Genomic DNA, 17,469 nt, shown 5'->3' with positions numbered 1-17,469 from the left:
ACCCCATAACAAAGAAACAGAATTTCCAGAGGATGAGGCCCAGAAATCAGGTTTTTAAAAAGATTTCCAGGTGATTCTAATGTGCAGCCAAGGTTGAGAACCACTGGCCTCGAGAAAGCTCTGCTTCCTCAGATTCATCTGGGTGTTTGTTGTTTGGGTGTTGGTAGTTTACATATTTTGGACTAGTTGTTTTTTGTAGTTTGCATTCATCTTTGGGTGTTTGTTGTCTGCCTATTTTGGATTAGTTGTTGTTTTATTGGAGTATTCTCCATATATATATATATATATATATTTCCTTTTTCTTTTTTCTTCTCTTGCTTTTCTCTCTTACATTTTTTCCTTTTCTCAATATCATTTTTGCACTCTTTTCTATCCCCTAATTATCTTTTCTCTGGTGGTCACCTTTATTTGGAGTTATTAGTATCGTGAATACATTTGTGTTTGGTGCCCTGTGCATTGTGTCTTGTTGTGTTGTATTTTGTACCTTTAAGTCAACACAGGAGGGAGAGAGCTACATAACCAGACACCCTGAGAGGAGAGATCATGGGGAGAAAAAAGAAACAGCCCACATACGAAAGAAAACAAGGAATCACCAGAAAAGGAAGTAAATGAAATAGAGGCAAGCAATATGTCAGAGAAAAATTTCAGCACAATGGTCATAAGGTTGCTGAAAAGAACGGAAGACAGCCCTAACTGGTTTGGCTCAGTGGATAGAGTGTCGGCCTGCGGACTGAAGAGACCCAAGTTCGATTCCGGTCAAGGGCATGTACCTTGGTTGCGGGCACATCCCCAATGGAGGGGCGTGCAGCAGGCAGCTGATCGATGTTTCTAACTCTCTATCACTTTCCCTTCCTCTCTGTAAAAAAATCAATAAAATATATTTTTTTAAAAAAGAATAGAATACAAATTCAACAATATGTGTAAGAACCAAGAGGAAATGAAGAAGAACCAAGAAGAAATGAAAAATGACATTGCTGTAATAAAGAATACAATAGAAAGCATCAACAGTAGACTAGAAGAAGCAGAGAAGCGCATCAGTGAGCTAGAAGACAAGGTAGGAAAAAATACCCAAGTAGAGCAGCATCTAGAAAAAAAACTTAAAAAACAGGAGGAGAGCCTAAGGCAGCCGTGGGCAAACTACGGCCCGCGGGCCGGATCCGGCCCGTTTGAAATGAATAAAACTAAAAAAAAAAAAAAGACCATACCCTTTTATGTAATGATGTTTACTTTGAATTTATATTAGTTCACACAAACACTCCATCCATGCTTTTGTTCCGGCCCTCCGGTCCAGTTTAAGAACCCATTGTGTCCCCTCGAGTCAAAAAGTTTGCCCACCCCTGGCCTAAGGGAACTTTGGGACAACATGAAAGGAAACAACACCCACATAATAGGGGTCCCAGAGGAGAGGAAACTGAACAAGGAATAGAAAGCCTGTTTAAAAAAATGACAGAAAACTTCCCTGATATAGGGAAGAAAAAACTCACACAAGTCCAAGAAGCTCACAGAGTCCCAAACAAGATGAACCCCAAAAGACCAATACCAAGACACATTATAATTAAATTGGCAAACACCAACAACAAAGTAAGAATCTTAACAGCTGCCAGAGGGAGACAGGAAGTTACCTACAAAGGATCCCCCCATCAGAGTAATGACTGATTTCTCATCAGAAACACATCAGGCCAGGAGGAAATGAAATGAAATATACAAAGTCATGCAACGGAAGGGTCTGAATTCAAGAATACTGTACCCAGCAAGGCTATCAATCAAAATTGAGGGTGAAATCAGGAGCTTCACAGACAAAAAAGGACGAAGGGAGTTTATTACCACTAAACCAGCAATGCAAGAAATGCTAAAGGGTCTGCTGTAAAAAGAAGAAATAGGGGATAACCAAGATGGCGGCATAGATAAACACCTGAACTTGCTGCCATGCACAACCATATTAAAACTACAACTAAAAGACATAACAAATATCATCCAGAACAACGGGAAGGCTGGCTGAGTAGAAATTCTACCACTAGAAGGAAAGAGAAAAGCGCATTGAGTCTGGTAGGAGGTGCAGAGGGTGGAAGTGCAGAGGTACAAAGGAGCGCGCGAAAGGGGCTGCCAGCTGGGTATGCTGTTGTCTTTTTCAATCAGGTGGGAGATACAAGCTTCTGACTGCTCTGAACTCCAGTTCCAGGTGGGAATTTGAGGACCTAGACTCATACAGAGAGAAACTGGACTGTCTGGCATCGGGCCGAACGTGAGGGCGGCTTTCTCGCAGAGATGCTTGCAGCAGTCATTGTTCCTGCACGGGGCCGCGGGACACAAACCCCAGGACCTCTCCGAGGCAGAGCAGACTGGCAGCCATTGCAGTTTGTTCCGCCCTGGTGATTCCCTGAGACCCCGCCCCACCCAATTTACAACCCCACCCAAGCTGTGTGCAGAGGCTTTTGCATATGAATGGCCTGGCCTTTCTCTGCCTAAAAACTTGGGCAGACTCAGTGAGCGCCAAAGCCCCCACTGAAGCAAGTCCTGCCCCAGAAGGGTGTCTCCAGCACAGAAGTTCTCCCATTGCAGACACAACTGGTACTCACAGCCAATTGGCCTGGAGGTCCATTCCACTCAGTGATACCAACAGCAATCACGGCTTACCTACAACAAGACTGTGCACACAGCCCACAAAGGGGTGCACCAAGAGTGTCCACCTCAGGTAATTAGGGAAGCTGAGCCACTGGGCCCTATAGGACACCTACCAAACAAAGCCACTCTATCAACACAGGGAAGCAGCCAAAATGCAGAGACAAACAAACAGGTCACAAATGACAGAAATGGAGGAAAGCAAACTACTGAATACAGAGTTCAAAACCATGGTTATGAGGCTACTCAGGAATCTTCTAGAAACCTCAAGAAATATAGTGAGACCGTCAAGGATATGAAAAAGGACCAATTAGAAATTAAGCATACACTGACTGAAATAAAGAATAATATACAAAGATCCAACAGCGGACTAGAGGATCCCAAGAATCAAGTCAAAGATTTGAAATATGAAGAAGCAAAAAACACCCAACTGGAAAAGCAAAAGGAAAAAAGAATACAAACTGGTGAAGAAAATAGAATCAGGGGCATAGAAAGGGAGTGGACTGACAATTCTCGGGGGGAATGGGGTGAGGCGGGTGCAGGAAGAGACTGGACAAAAATCATACAACTATGGATGAGGACAGTGGGGGGGTAAGGGCAGGGCGTGGGGTGGGTACCGGCTAGAGGGGAGCTATGGGGGGAAAAAGAGGAACAACTGTAATAATCTGAACAATAAAGATTTATTTAAAAAATAATAAAAAGAAATAGGAAGGGAAGAAAAAACAAAGGCATAAAGAATAAAAATGGTGACAAACAAGTACCTATCAATAATAACTTTACATGTAAATGGATTAAATGCCTCAATAAAAAGACATAAGGTAGCTGAGTGGATAAGAAAACATGACTCATATACCTGCTATCTACAGGAGACCCACCTCAGAACAAAGGATTCACACAGACTGATGGTGAAGGGATGGAAAAAGGTTTTTCAGGTAAATGGAAATGAAAAAAAAAGCTGGGGTAGCAATACTTATATCTAACAACTTAGACCTCAAAGTGAAGGCCATAACAAGAGATAAGGAAGGCCACTTTATAATACTAAAAGGGGCAATTCAACAAGAAGATATAACTCTGGTAAACATATATGCACCCAATACAGGAGTACCCAAATACATAAAAAAAAAACTTCTGTAGGATATCAAGGGAGAAATTGACAGCAATATAGTCATGGTAGGGAACTGTAATACCCCACTAACACCACTGGACAAATCCTCTAAACAAAAAATCAGCAAAGAAACATCAATCCTAAATGACTCACTAGGTCAGATGGAATTAATTGATACTTTCAGAACATTTCACCCCAAAGACACAGAATATACATTCTTTTCAAGTGCACAGGCGTCATTTTCAAAGATAGACCACATACTGGGACACAGGCAAAGTCTCTTCAAATTCAAGAAAAGAGAAATCATATCAAGCATCTTCTCAGATCACAATGGCATAAAACTAGAAATCAACTGCAAGAAAAACAATGGAAAAAAAAATCAAGCACTTGGAGGCTAAATAGCATGCTATTAAACAATGATTGGGTTAAAGAGATCAAAGAAGAAATAAAAAGCATCATGGCAACAAATGACAATGAAAATACAACAATCCAAAATCTATGGGACACAGTGAAAGCAGTCCTGAGAGGGAAGTTCATAGCTCTACAGGCCTACCTCAAAAAACAAAAACAAAAAATGGTAATTAATTATCCAACCCTGTAACTTAAAGAATTAGAAAGAGAGCAACAAGAAAAACCCAGAGTAATCACAAGGAAGGAAATCATAAAGATTAGAGCGGAAATAAACAGCATAGAGACCAAAAAAATAATACAAAAGATAAATAAAACCAAGAGCTGGTTCTTTGAAAGGATAAACAAGACTGATGAACCTCACCAGGCTCACCAAGAAGCAAAGAGAGAGGACCCAAATAAACAAAATCAGAAACGAAAAAGATGAAGTAACAACCGACCCCACAGACATACAAAAGATTGAAAAAAAATACTACAAACAACTCAACTCCAACAAACTGGACAACTTAGACGAAATGGAAATATTCCTAGAAAAATAAAATCTTCCAAAACTCAATCAGGAAGAATAAAAAAACCTGAATAGGCTGATAACTACCGATGAAATTGAAGCAGCAATCAAAAAACTGCCAGCAAACAAAAGCTCTGGACCAGATGGCTTTACAGGGGAGTTTTACCAAACATTCAGATAAGAACTAAAACATATCCTCCTCACACTATTCAAAAAAAAATTCAAGAGGAAGGAACACTTCCAAGCTCTTTCTATGAAGCCAGCATTACCCTAATCCCAAAACCAGACAAAGACACTACAAAGAAAGAGAATTACAGACCATTATCCCTGATGAACATAGATGCTAAAATCCTCAACAAAATTCTAGCAAATCAGATCCAGCATTACATTCAAAAGATCATACACCAAGACCAAATGGGATTTATTCCAGAGAAGCAAGGCTGGTACAATATCTGCAAATCAATAAACATAATGCATCACATAAAGTGAGAGACAAAAATTATAATCATATCAATTGATGCAGAACAAGCGTTTGGCATAATCCAACACCCTTTCTTGACAAAAACTCTCAGCAAAAGGAATAGATCATACCTCAACATAATGAAAGCCTTATATGACAAACCTATAACACTTGTCATTTGTCGATTTGTTGATGATAGCCATTCTGACAGGTATGAGATGGTACCTCATTGTTGTTTTGATTTGCATCTCTCAGATGATTAGTGACTTTGAGCATGTTTTCATATGTCTCTTGGCCTTCTGTATGTCCACTTTCAAAAAGTGTCTATTTAAGTCCTTTGCCCATTTTTTGATTGGATTGTTTATCTTCCTTTTGTTCAGTTGTATGAGTTCCCAATAAATTTTGGAGATTAGGCCTTGACTGGACATAACATTGGCAAATATGTTCTCCCATGCAGTGGGCTCTCTTGTTATCTTGTTGATGGTTTCTTTTGCTGTGCAGAAACTTTTTATTTTGATGTAGTCGCATTTGTTTATTTTCTCCTTAGTTTCCATTACCCTAGGAGCTGTATTGGTAAAGATATTGCTATGGCATATGTCTGATATTTTACTGCCTATAGATTCTTCTAAGATTTTTATGGTTTCCTGTCTTATGTTTAAGTCCTTATCCATTTTGAGTTTATTTTTGTGTATGGCGTAAGTCGGTGGTCTAGTTTCATTTTTTTACATGTATCTGTCCCATTTCCCCAATACCCTTTATTGAAGAAACTGTCTTGACTCCATTGTATGCTCTTGCCTCCTTTGTCAAATATATTTTTTTTAATTTTGTTGTATTGCTTAAAGTATTACAAAGAGTATTACATATTTCTCCTCCCCCCCCCCCTTGACATTCCCCTGGCCTCCCTTACTCCCCAGTGTCTTATGTCCATTGGTTATGCTTATAGCTTTGTCAAATATTAATTGAGCATAATGGCTTGGGTCTGTAGTTCATTCTTTCCATTGCTGAATAGTAGTCTATTATTATACCGCCCTAACACAATATTTTAATTCATTAACCTGTGGGTAGAATTTGGATTGTTTCTATTTGGGGGCTTTTACAAATAAAGCTGCTTGGTATGGACATATGCTTTCATTTTTTTGAGTAAATACTAAGGAGTAGAATATGTAAATCATATGTAAGGCGTCTGTAACTTTCTAAGAAAGTACCAAACAGTCCTCCAATGAGGTTGTATGATTTTCTATTTCTCTTGGCAGCTTCTTAGAATTCCAGGGGTGCCACATCCTCACCAACACTTGGTACTATGAGAATTTTTAATTTTAGCAATTCTAATATGTGTATTATTTCTCCTTGTGGTTTTAATTTGCATTTTTCTACTAATGACGTTAAGTATCCTTTCAGAAGCTTACATGACATCCTATGTATCCTTTGGTAGTGTGCCTGTTCACATGTTTTGCCCAAATCAAGTCCTTTTAAATTCTGTTGTTTATTTTCTTATTATTGAGTTTTGATAGTCCGCCCCCCCATCCCAGTTTTACTGAGATACTATCAACATGTAAAACATAATGACTTGATATGTTTATTTGCAACATGGTTATACAATAAGTTTAATTAATATCTATCACCTCACATAATTACATTTTTTTCTTGTGATGAGAACTTTTAAGAACTACTCTTAGCAACTTTCAAATATATAATAGAGTATTCATAATTATAGTCAGCATGTTGTACATCACATTGTGAGTTTTACCTGGTATAAAGGCATTTTTGTATTGTTAAATATTCTTGAACTTTTTTCTGAGATTCAGTTATGTTAGGTCGGAGGGAGCCCAGGATCAGATTCATGCAGATGTGTGACGAGATAATGGACCCTCCCTGGAATTCCTAACAGGTCAGCGTGCCAGACAAATGGCCACATAGATACCGGCTCCTCCCTGGAATCCACAACGACCTCCACACAGATACTGACTCCTTCCTGAGTACCATGCCGAACCCTGCGGTGGAACTTCCTCAGCTCATGCCCCCACCCCTCATTAAACACCTGTATAAAAAGAAACCCCCCTTCCCAGTTGGCATGAATCCACTGGCCCTGCCTTTGGGGTTCGTGGTTCGCCCGGGGACGCAGATTAAACATTTATTTTCTTTATTTCTGGTTGACTCGACTCTCTTTGTTTCCTACGCCACCTCCTGAGCCACCCTACAAGTTAAGTTCATTGTAAATACTTTATTCCTTACTTTTAAGCTTGGTTAGATGGGACCAGAGCAGTATGTAAAGCTAATGTTTTCCCACTAGTGGGCTTTATCAAAGTTAATAATTTATGCTCTTCAAAAAATACTGCTTAAAAATTGAAAAGACAAGCCACAGGTTGGGGGTGAGCATGAAAGGGCGAGTCGTCACGGGGCCTGACCACGCTGCTGGCGGCCTCGGGCACCGACTCCCCAGCCCACGGCGGGAGCCCGGCGCAGGCTGCCACCCGCCCGCCGCCCCCGGACAGCGGCGGCGGCAGGGTGGGGCGTGTGCCCTCGCCCAAGGAGATGGAGGAGGAGGCGATCGCCGGCACCCCCGGGAACGAGATGGAGGCCATGGACTTCCTGTCTGGGCTGGAACTGGTCGATCTGCTGGACCCCCAGCAACCGGACTGGCCCCTGGAGCCCGGGCTCAGCTCGCCCTGGGAGGGGGGGGGGGGCTAGGACTGCGCTCTCCATCTTGCCCTGGGTCCTCCAGTTTTGGGGTGGCCGCCATGTGCTCAGGAGAGTGCCTTCTTCCCGGAAGCCCAGGCCCCTGCTGGCCACGCCCAGGAACCAATAATAATCAAGGGAAGTGCACGCCATCACTACTCGCGCCTGGCCAATCGGCGGGGCACACAGTCCCCTCGCCTGCCCTCACTCCACCCCCCTTTAAAACCCCCTGTCCCATCAGGCCTCTCTCTCTCGGCCACTGGGCTACCCTTGCATCGGTGAGTGTGGTCGGGGAGCCGAACCTAGGTTCAAAATGAAGGACTCTTTGCTTTTGCTTCGGACTGACGGGCTCCCTGGGGGTCCTGGGAACCTTGAAATCTGGGCACAACAAGCATTGGGGTTAACTAGAAAGGGGCATGAGGGAAGTTTGGGGGAGAATGGAAATGTTCTGTACCTTGTTAGTGGTGGATGTGTTACTTAAACACATGTACACCTGGCAACCATACACTTGCTATGCAAGACTTGCTATGTGAAAATTGTACCTCAATAAACCTGCCTTTTAAAAAGGCCAAGGAAGAATTTGCCACCATTGATAGTAAAGTTCTTTCCGAGAATTCAATCCCAACCCCTAATGACACTTCCCAGAGTCCAGTTCTAAACCCATTCTGAACAAGAGGACAATGATAGAACTGGAAAAGAACTCCCCAAGTTGTCTACTTTGAAGGGACAGGATTGAGGTTGGGGTATAGTAGATGGAGAAAAATACTTGGCATGAACTTAAAATAAAATTTCAGGTAAAAGTAGAATCTACTCCACTAAAAAGAGTGGTGGATTTAGACATTACAAAACAAATCACAGAAAGTCACAGCACCTCCTTTACAAATCCTCCCAGCCCAGTCTTCCCTGAGGCAGAAATAACTGCAGACGATGTGAAGACCTGTGTCTCAGTCAGTCCTCTCCCTGAGGGTTACCCGTTTTGATAACTTTGAATTTCAGCAAGTCATTTCACCTCTTTGGGGCCCATTTTCCTCTTCTGGTAAAAGAGAGCAGTACACTGGTTTGGTACATTTGGTCTTAGTCCTGGTTCCTGGCACAAAGCTCAGAAACCCTTGGAACTTCCTGAGTGATAGGAGTATCTTTTGTTATTCATAAGAGGCTCCTTTTTAACACAATGGAGTTTATGCTAATGAAGTGACATAGGGTGGAGCCCCTAGAAAGCCTTAAGATGGGGCTGCTCACCAGAAAGACCAGGTGATTAGAAAGTGGAAGTTTTCAGCCCCACCCACTGACCACGGGAAAGGAGCAGGGTGCTGCAGATTAAGCTCTACAAGAATTCTTCAACTGAAACGGGTGATGAGTTTCTGGGTTGGCGAATATGTAGAGGTGCTGAGAGAGTGGCTGCCTTGAGGGCACGGAGACTCCACGCCCCGTCCCACAAACCTCGCCGTTCGCATCTCTTCCATCTGGTCGTTCCTGAGTTATGTCCTTTTATAATAAACTGCTAATTTAGTAAATAAAATGTTTCCCTGCGTTCTGTGAGCTGCTCTAGCAAATTAATCAAATCTTAGGAGTAGGTCAAGGGAACCTCTGGTTACAGCCTGTCGTGATGTCGTAAGCAGTTAGGCAGCCGTGAGCAGAGCAAGGGTGACGAGCCAGGTGCAGAAGGTCACCAGGGCAGAAAGCCCTGGGTGCCTAGCAACGAACAATTATAGGGTGGGACTTCATCCCGAGGATGACCTTCCCTCCCCTATCATATCGCTGGTCATGTGGTTTGGGCGCCCTGACCTTTCCTCCCTAGAGATGACATCTAGGCCTCAGTTGAATTTTAGCTCCAGGCCCAGAAAAGCAGCAAAACCAGACAAGTGGCCCCACTGGCTGATCTAGGATCAGCTGCATCGAATAATGACCCCCTGCCCTGGCACTGGCCAATCAATCAGTGGAGACCACAACCCTGAAAGGACACAACTGGAAAGCTGCTGAATATTCTATTGAGATCTTTCCCTGGGACCTCCCCTAAAATCTCCACCCTTAAAACCTTTAGGACCAAGGACCTGGGAGCATGAGGTCCTCCTCCTCCTGCCCCCAGGCGCATTACCATTACCTTCGTCACTCCCAAGCTCCAAGGGCCCTTCGTTGGCCTCTATGATTTGTTCTCTAAGCCCATTTTTCTACAAATTACTTTTTCTACCCTATGATTTTCTAAATAAATGTTTTCTTATCATTTGAGTCCTGGCTCTGAATTCTTTCCTAGCCAGAACTCAAGTACCGAGGTTGCTGAATCCAGGTCTGGTCTGACCCCACCTGGCTAACACCTGGTGCCTTCCCACCGCCTGCAACAGTCATGGCGCAAGTGACACCTGGACTTGCCATTGGCATCAGAAGGGGAGGGGCGTCCCTGAATCCTTAACATGTGGGATCTGACACTATCTCCAGTTGGATAGTGTCTGAATAGAGTTAAATCACAGAATACTCAGCTGGTGTTGCAGAATTGCTTGGTGTGGGGAAATCACCCCCCACATGCATTGGTCGCCAGAGTGCTAGGAGTATTCAGTGTTAGTAGTGATGTGTGTAGAGTGGAGACACACGAGTGTTTTGCCTTAGAACTGGGTAGCCCTAAGGTCTCATTCTCTATATATTCTCATGATTTTAACTACTGTCTACTTGCTCATGAGTTTCTGATTCATACCTGTGGTGTATATAATTACAGTGGGGCCTTGACTTACAAGTGTCCCGACTAACGAGTTTTTTGAGATACGAGCTGTCTCTCAGCCGATTTTTTGTTTTGAGTTGCGAGCTAAAATTCGGGTTACGAGCCAGTTTCAGATACCCCACCGCTACTTGGCGCAGCGAACGTCACAGTGAACGCCACAACATCAGCCCAGCATCACATGTCTCACTCGTTCACTTTTTCATTTGACATACGAGTAATTTGAGCTACGAGCTCCATCACGGAACGAATTAAACTCATAAGTCAAGGCCCCACTGTATATATCTGAGTGGCCCTCAGAAACTTGGATTAAACTTTCCTTTTTCCTCCCTCCTCCATCTCTCTTCCTCTCAGTGGCAACACATCCACTGTCACCAAAGCCAGAAACCCATGTCATTTTGACTCCTCCCTCTTCCTCACTTTTCATTATCCAGTCAGCTGCCAAACCTGGACATTGAACCTCTCGCTGATTCCCAAATCTACATGCAGCCCTGCCTCACTGTCACATGGCCTCAATTCTGCCCTCGTCTTCTCTGGCCTGGATACTGCCAACAACTCCACAGTCTGCCTGGCATCCATCCTCCATGCAGATACCAGAACTGTCTTTCTAAAATACATCAGGGAGTGTCACTCCTCTGCTTAAAACCACTCCACAACCTACAGCAATGGTCCTTACCCTTTCTTGAGTCACAAACCTCTTTGAAAATCTGATGAAAGCAATTAACTCTCTTTCCAAAAAAATACCATGTCCACACACACACACACACCCTGAGGGATACAAAGGACCCTGAATTCCATCCAGAGACTCTAGGTCTACATGATAAAGGCCAAGTCCCTTATTACATCCCTACAATTCTTACACATGACACATTGAGACTCTCCAGCAACCCGGACCTCTTTAAAAAACTAACCACTGAACAACTTCAGAGATTTCTGTGTTACAAGTTTGTAAATTATAGTTACTCTATTCCGGAGGCCTTATACATTGTGTCCCAGCAACCAGAAGGGAATTACAGTTTTCTTTCTACTCCACGCTTCCTTGTTACTGCTGTCTTATTCCTTGTTAACTACTGTCTACTTGCTCATGAGTTTCTGATTCATACCTGTGGTGTATATAATTACAGTGGGGCCTTGACTTACAAGTGTCCCGACTAACGAGTTTTTCGAGATACGAGCCGTCTCTTGGCTGATTTTCCTAGAATTGTCATTTGAGTCCTGGCTCTGAATTCTTTCCTAGCCAGAACTCAAGTACCGAGGTTGCTGAACCCAGGTCTGGTCTGACCCCACCTGGCTCCTATTTTCCTGGAATGTCCTCTTCCTTCTTTTCCTATTTTCTGCCCTATTTTCCTGGAATGTCCTCTTCCTTCCTTTCCCCTGCCAACTCTTACCTTTCTAGTGCTGGCTCTGGCATCACCCTCCTCTTGGAAGCCTTGCCTTATTTTCCTAGACTGGGTCAGAGATTCCACTTTTGTGTATACATTTAAAAGTGCACTGCCATTCTCTTTTTATAGTCCTGACCCTTTCCCGCTGACACCCCCATTAGGCTGTGAGTTCTTGGAGGGAAGGAACCAGTCCTATGTGGCACTTAACACAAGTTCTGGACATAGTTGGTGCTCAAAAAGTGTCTAAGAAGGGAAGGAGGAAAATCCTGTGACTCTCAATCCTAATGATTTCTCCAGACTTTGTGCATTTCTCTTTCTGCAAAGCACCTGTCTGATGAGGAATGAAGCTATACCTTATAGATATTATCTGATGAAGGACTAAGGTACTGCTTATCTCCTCTTTACAAATGAGGAAATTGAGTGCAGAGAAATCCCCTGCCAGAGGAAAGAACACGTTTCCCATGTTGTTAGTCCTGCCTGCAGCCCTCCAAAAACAGAATCCCTCACATTGGGAATTTCTGAACTCAAACGGCAAGGCATTTGACAAATTGAATTCAGTGGATATCTTATAAGCAAAACACAATAGTTAAAAAAATAATAACAGTATCCTATTTTAGTGGAGGCTGTAAATAATTTTATGGAGGATTCTTGGCTACCAATTGACATAATGACAGCAGTGAAAAAATATTTTTACTGTTTAACCTAAAAAAAATAACAATAGTTCCTCTTTTGGGGTCTTATGCAATTCCTCTAGCCACAAAAGAACAGTGTGTGTGTACTTTATATTATTTTTAAATTTCCTCCACATGTGTTGGTACCCATAGAACAGAACTCCATGATTCAAATTAACGACCATCAGCAAGTGCAACCAACATTTTCATCCCTTGAGGACCACTAATGATATAGTTTTAGAAGGTATCAACCAAAGGTAATGAAATCACCTATGTGTAAAGCTCATAAACCCCCCCAAAGCCAGAAAGACCTTCAGCCACACACTGTGGCTACCTAACTGAGAAGTGGCGAAAGCTTCTTTGGAAGTCAGGGTAAAAATCTGAAGATCACAAAGTCACCTGATAAAACCAAAAGCTCTCCTCAAACCACCCACTGTGAGATTCACAAGAGTTTGCTATTTCAGAGTGAATGAAAAATACAGCATAGAGGCAAAACCAAATGATAAAACAGGCAAGGCTAATTTTAAACCCTTCAATTTCCCTTCTTCAATTTCCCTTCTCCAATTTCTTACTCCTCTTACTTCAATTCTCTGCATGTTCCCTTTCAACATCAAGAAAAATGATAAATTACAATACTTTTGAGGTTATTTGCTTTTTGTCAAATCAGAATCTTGACCCAAAGGTTAGGACAATATCTGGTGGGTATTTGAGGAGTCAGTCAGCAAGATTGTAATCTTCAACACTGACTGTAAGGGCTTTTGTCGCATGCCTTCTGAGTTTCATTAGCGAATGGGAAGATAAGAGGAGCAAGAAGAACTGTGCAGAAAATGATAAGACCAAGCCATCCTGTGGGCTTCTCAAGTAAGCGGACATGCCTCTGGGAGTAAAATGTAGTCAACAAATTTGTTCAAAGAACCACTCAGAAACTTCTTCCCAAAACCTAAAAACATGGTCATTCCTAACTCCAGAATAGTCCCTTTGTTTCATTAAGAGTGGAAGAGCGGCTTCTTTCCCGCAACCATCAAATACAGTCTCCACTGAAACAGGGTATGGTTATTTGTGGTTTTAGGGCACAAAACACCTGGATCCCTAATCTGACCTGGTTGAAGCTTCCTCCACCGAAGCATGACATTTTTCATCCATAGGTACAGAATGATCCCAAAGTCTGTGTTGGAAGGTTGAACTCACTAAAAGCAAGCTTTAGGCTCAAATGCTTTTCTTAGGGAGAAGCAACCTCCATGAATTTACTTAAATAGAATGGATTTTGTTATTTCTATGTAAGTTGCCCCACCCCTATCCCTTTCATCTCTGTACCCCTTTGTGCCAAGCACAGAAATAGGTATTCAATGAAAACTTTTCAAAGAAAAAAATTCTTTCTTATGCAAGCTCTCTCCTGTCTTATCTGAAGTCTTCCCTGGAATATAAGTAGGTGGTCCTTCTTCACATTTATTAATATCTCATTACCTCAATGTTTTTCAGTTAAACAACTGGAAAATTTGAGAACAATAACAAAATCTTTACTGATACCTAAGAGTTACTGGAAGTAACTTTTAGTTGTAAAAATTAAAGCCATTCCCTAATGGAAGGCAAGAGTTCACAATTAAATGTAAGAGGATAATTTACTATAGACAGATGTAAAGTACCTAGGGAGAAATGCATAGCCATATGAACTTGTATGATGGCAAAAATTCAAACTAGACTTTTAGAATTGAAGGGGCTTTTGTATCAGGTCACCAGGTCTGGGATCTCATCCAATCCAAACCAATCTTTTACTAGCATCTCTTCCCTCTACCCAGTCTCCCTCCTAATGACTTTAAACCTCTCTTAGGCTAGCAGTTCACAAGAAGGCAAATGAAGAAAGATAAGCAATAAGAACAAAGGATGGCAACTAAAATGTGTAATTCAATGCTCTGCATATGAATTTTCTGACACTTGTGAAAGAAATCACATCATAGTTATTAAAATATTGAATTTCTCCCCTTCTTATCCAGTATCAGAACACAAAACAGTTGAGGCCATGGTAAGTATGGTCCCATTCTTTACACATTACTTTAAGAAGTCATCATTATTCATAAAAAGTAGAGTTTAGAATATAAGGGAAATGGGGATTGCAATTTATAATCCAAGGAATTTAAAGGTTTTAAATATTTTAAAGCCCTCATTTTTCAGCTTCTCACTTTGTGCCTTTTTATTCAAGAAAACCTGTAATACTGTGTGTTGGCAAAGATGTAAGGAACTGGAACTCCCATATGCTGGTAGTAGGAATGTAAATTGGTATGACCACTGAGGAAAACTGTTGGACAGTATCTAGCAAAACTGAATGTCTTCCTCTATAATCCAGAAATTCTACTCCTAGGAAAAATGGGTGTTGTGTACACCAAAATCATGTAAAAAATGTTCACAGCAGTTTTATTCATATTACACAAGATTGAAAATAACCTCCATGTTCTTCAACGATAGAATAAACAAATTACTGTATATTCATTCTAAGAAATAGCACCCAACAATTTAAGAAAAATGACCACTGCTATTCAACCTGAGAACAAGGTTGAATTCCATAATCACAATGTTGAGTGAAAGAAGCTGGACATAAAAGAACACATAATGATGGTCTGGTTTACATGAAGTTAAAAATAAGTGAACCAATGATATTAGAAATCAAAATAGTGGCTACTTTTGTGGGGTAGTGACTGAAACAGGGCTGAGGTAGACTTGGTCTATACCTTGACCCAATAATGATTATATGGGTACATCCATATTCAAAAGTTAATGGAGTTGCACTCTTAAGACTTGTGCATATTTGCTATGTGCAAATTATATCTCATTTACAACAATCTGCAGAGTTACAGAAATCTGGGGGCTCTTAAAGAACTCAATACAGGTTAAATGAGTTGCAAATACTGTTTTTATACTTTTTGAAAGCCTTTATATGCCACTGAAACACTCACCAGTGTCATGCTTAATAGAAAGTGAACTTTTTGTATTCATAGACCGAAAAACATATTGTACTGTATATTTGCAGTATACATAGTTACCAACTAGTAAAAATGTTTGCAATTGTCTTTCTTTTCCCAAGCTTTTCTCCCTTATGTTACATTTCTTACTCTGTAATTCTGAATGACTTGTAACAAAAACTCTTGGACATAATTCCTGCACCTCTATATTGGAAATCTTTTCTCTATATACCACAGAGACTTCATGTTGGAATCCTAGAATTTGGGAGCAGTGAGTGCTTGTTCCAAGATTGCAGAACCAGGACTGGGACCTGAGGCTCCTGGGCTCCCAGAATTCTGTCTCCTTCACCAGAAATTTGAGTCAACCCTCTCATCTTTCCAAACAGATAAAGTGCATTAAAAGGGGATTTTTAAAAATTCATATATATATAATTTTTTGAATTAACAACTATGCTACCCAGGAGATTATCTGGGAACCGTGCGTGACACCTTGAAAACTCCGTTAGGGTTTAATATCGGGATAAAAACTGAGTAGAGAAGGAAAGGGTAGCTAGTGTTTTAATGTGTAAATCCTATTTGCATAATATTCCCAAAGTAATTTTTTCGTTAATCCAACCGAAACTCGGCGGGGTTGCGGGTCATTATTCGCAATGACTCGCTTTGGGGGAGAACGCGGGCGCACTTGCCAGAGTTCACTCCATACATAAAACCCCAAAAGAGTGGAAGACGCCACCCAGGAGCCTACAGTATCCAGGGTCGGTCCCGACTAGGTCCGGAGCCACCTGGCACTACCCTCGGGGCAGCAGACGCGGGCAGAGGCCCAGCACCGGGCGGGCGGGCCCAGCGGGCGGCGAGAGGGAGCGCCAGCGGCGGGGCGGCCCGGCCCCGGCAGAGCCTCGGCGAGCCCGCCCGCGGGAGCCCGGGCCGCCGGTCGGATCGCGGCCCGAGCCGGGCAGTGAATTTAGAGAAGAGGCAGAACTCGGGGTGGGCAGGGCGGGGTCCCCGGGCCAGTCAGGGGCGAGTCCGGAGGGCGCGACAGAGGGGAGGGGCGCGGGAGCCAGGGAAGGCGCGGGCAGGAGCGCGGCGGCGGGGACGGGGAGGCGCGCGCCGACCACGGTGCGGGCTGGGGGCTGAGGCCGCGCCGGGGTCTGCGAGCGGGCGAGCGGGGCCTTACCGAGCAGCGGCAGCCGGCCGCCGACGCGCGCCAACGCCTGCATGGCCTCCGGAGCCCAGGGTCCCCACGCCGCGCCGGCCCAGCCCTGCGGTACCTCCCGGAGCGGCGAGTCCCGCGCTGCAGGTGGCTCGCTTAAGGATTGGCGTCACCGACCGCAAATTCCCTTCGACTGGTGCAAAGTGATAGGGGGAGGATCTCTCTCCGCACCGGCAGGGGCCGCGGCGGGCGCGCAGAGGCTGGGCCGAGCGGGAGCGGTTCCTGGCGCAGCGCAGCGGGCGAGCCCACGTGCCTGCCGTGTCCGCAGCCTGCACTCTGCGGCGCCGGGGCTCCCCGGCGGGGGCGGGGGGATTGGTTGCCGCGCCGATGGAGCAGTCGCGTGGGTTCGGCGGCTCTGGCTGGGGAGAAGGCACGGCAAGAGCTGCCTTGTTCCCGGGAGTCCCTGAGCACCTTCGTTTGGATGTCAGAGCGTGGGGACATCCGAGAGCCAGAAGCCCCCTCCGCGCGCGGGGTCTTTGAGGCCCCAGGATGGGAGCTACTAGTAAATCCCCGCTGCACCTGCGGCCCTGGCCAGCGCTCAGGCCAGCAGAGGGCCGCGGTCCACGCTCGGTGGATCCTGACTGACCACTGGTCTTCGGTCTTCCCCTCCATCTTCTAGGTAGGATGCCCAGAACCCGGTCAGCAGTGGCAGCAAGAAAAACAGGCTCGGTTTCAATGTCAACCCAGGCAATTCAGGAGGCTGAGAACCAGCCAAAGATACAAAAGCAAAACACAGACAGTGCATCCTAGAGGATGTCTTGAATTATCC

The 17,469-nt window shown here is 43.7% G+C and overlaps 1 protein-coding gene across 1 annotated transcript in view; it reads right to left on the bottom strand.

Moving 5' to 3' along the window:
* FLT3 (fms related receptor tyrosine kinase 3) overlaps window positions 1–16,904 on the bottom strand; it is a 79,105-nt gene extending 62,201 nt beyond the window's left edge. The window contains exon 1 of the mRNA XM_036301727.1: window positions 16,665–16,904. Within this exon, the coding sequence (XP_036157620.1) occupies window positions 16,665–16,707 (43 nt within the window). The 5' untranslated portion in view covers window positions 16,708–16,904. The remainder of the gene's footprint in view (window positions 1–16,664) is intronic.
* Window positions 16,905–17,469: the final 565 nt, after the last annotated feature.

This window comes from Myotis myotis, unplaced genomic scaffold (assembly GCF_014108235.1).
Source record: "Myotis myotis isolate mMyoMyo1 unplaced genomic scaffold, mMyoMyo1.p scaffold_m19_p_3, whole genome shotgun sequence".
Classification (NCBI taxonomy): domain Eukaryota; kingdom Metazoa; phylum Chordata; class Mammalia; order Chiroptera; family Vespertilionidae; genus Myotis; species Myotis myotis.
Note: the sequence above shows the minus strand (reverse complement) of the source record. Positions and strands in the feature narration are given on the sequence as shown.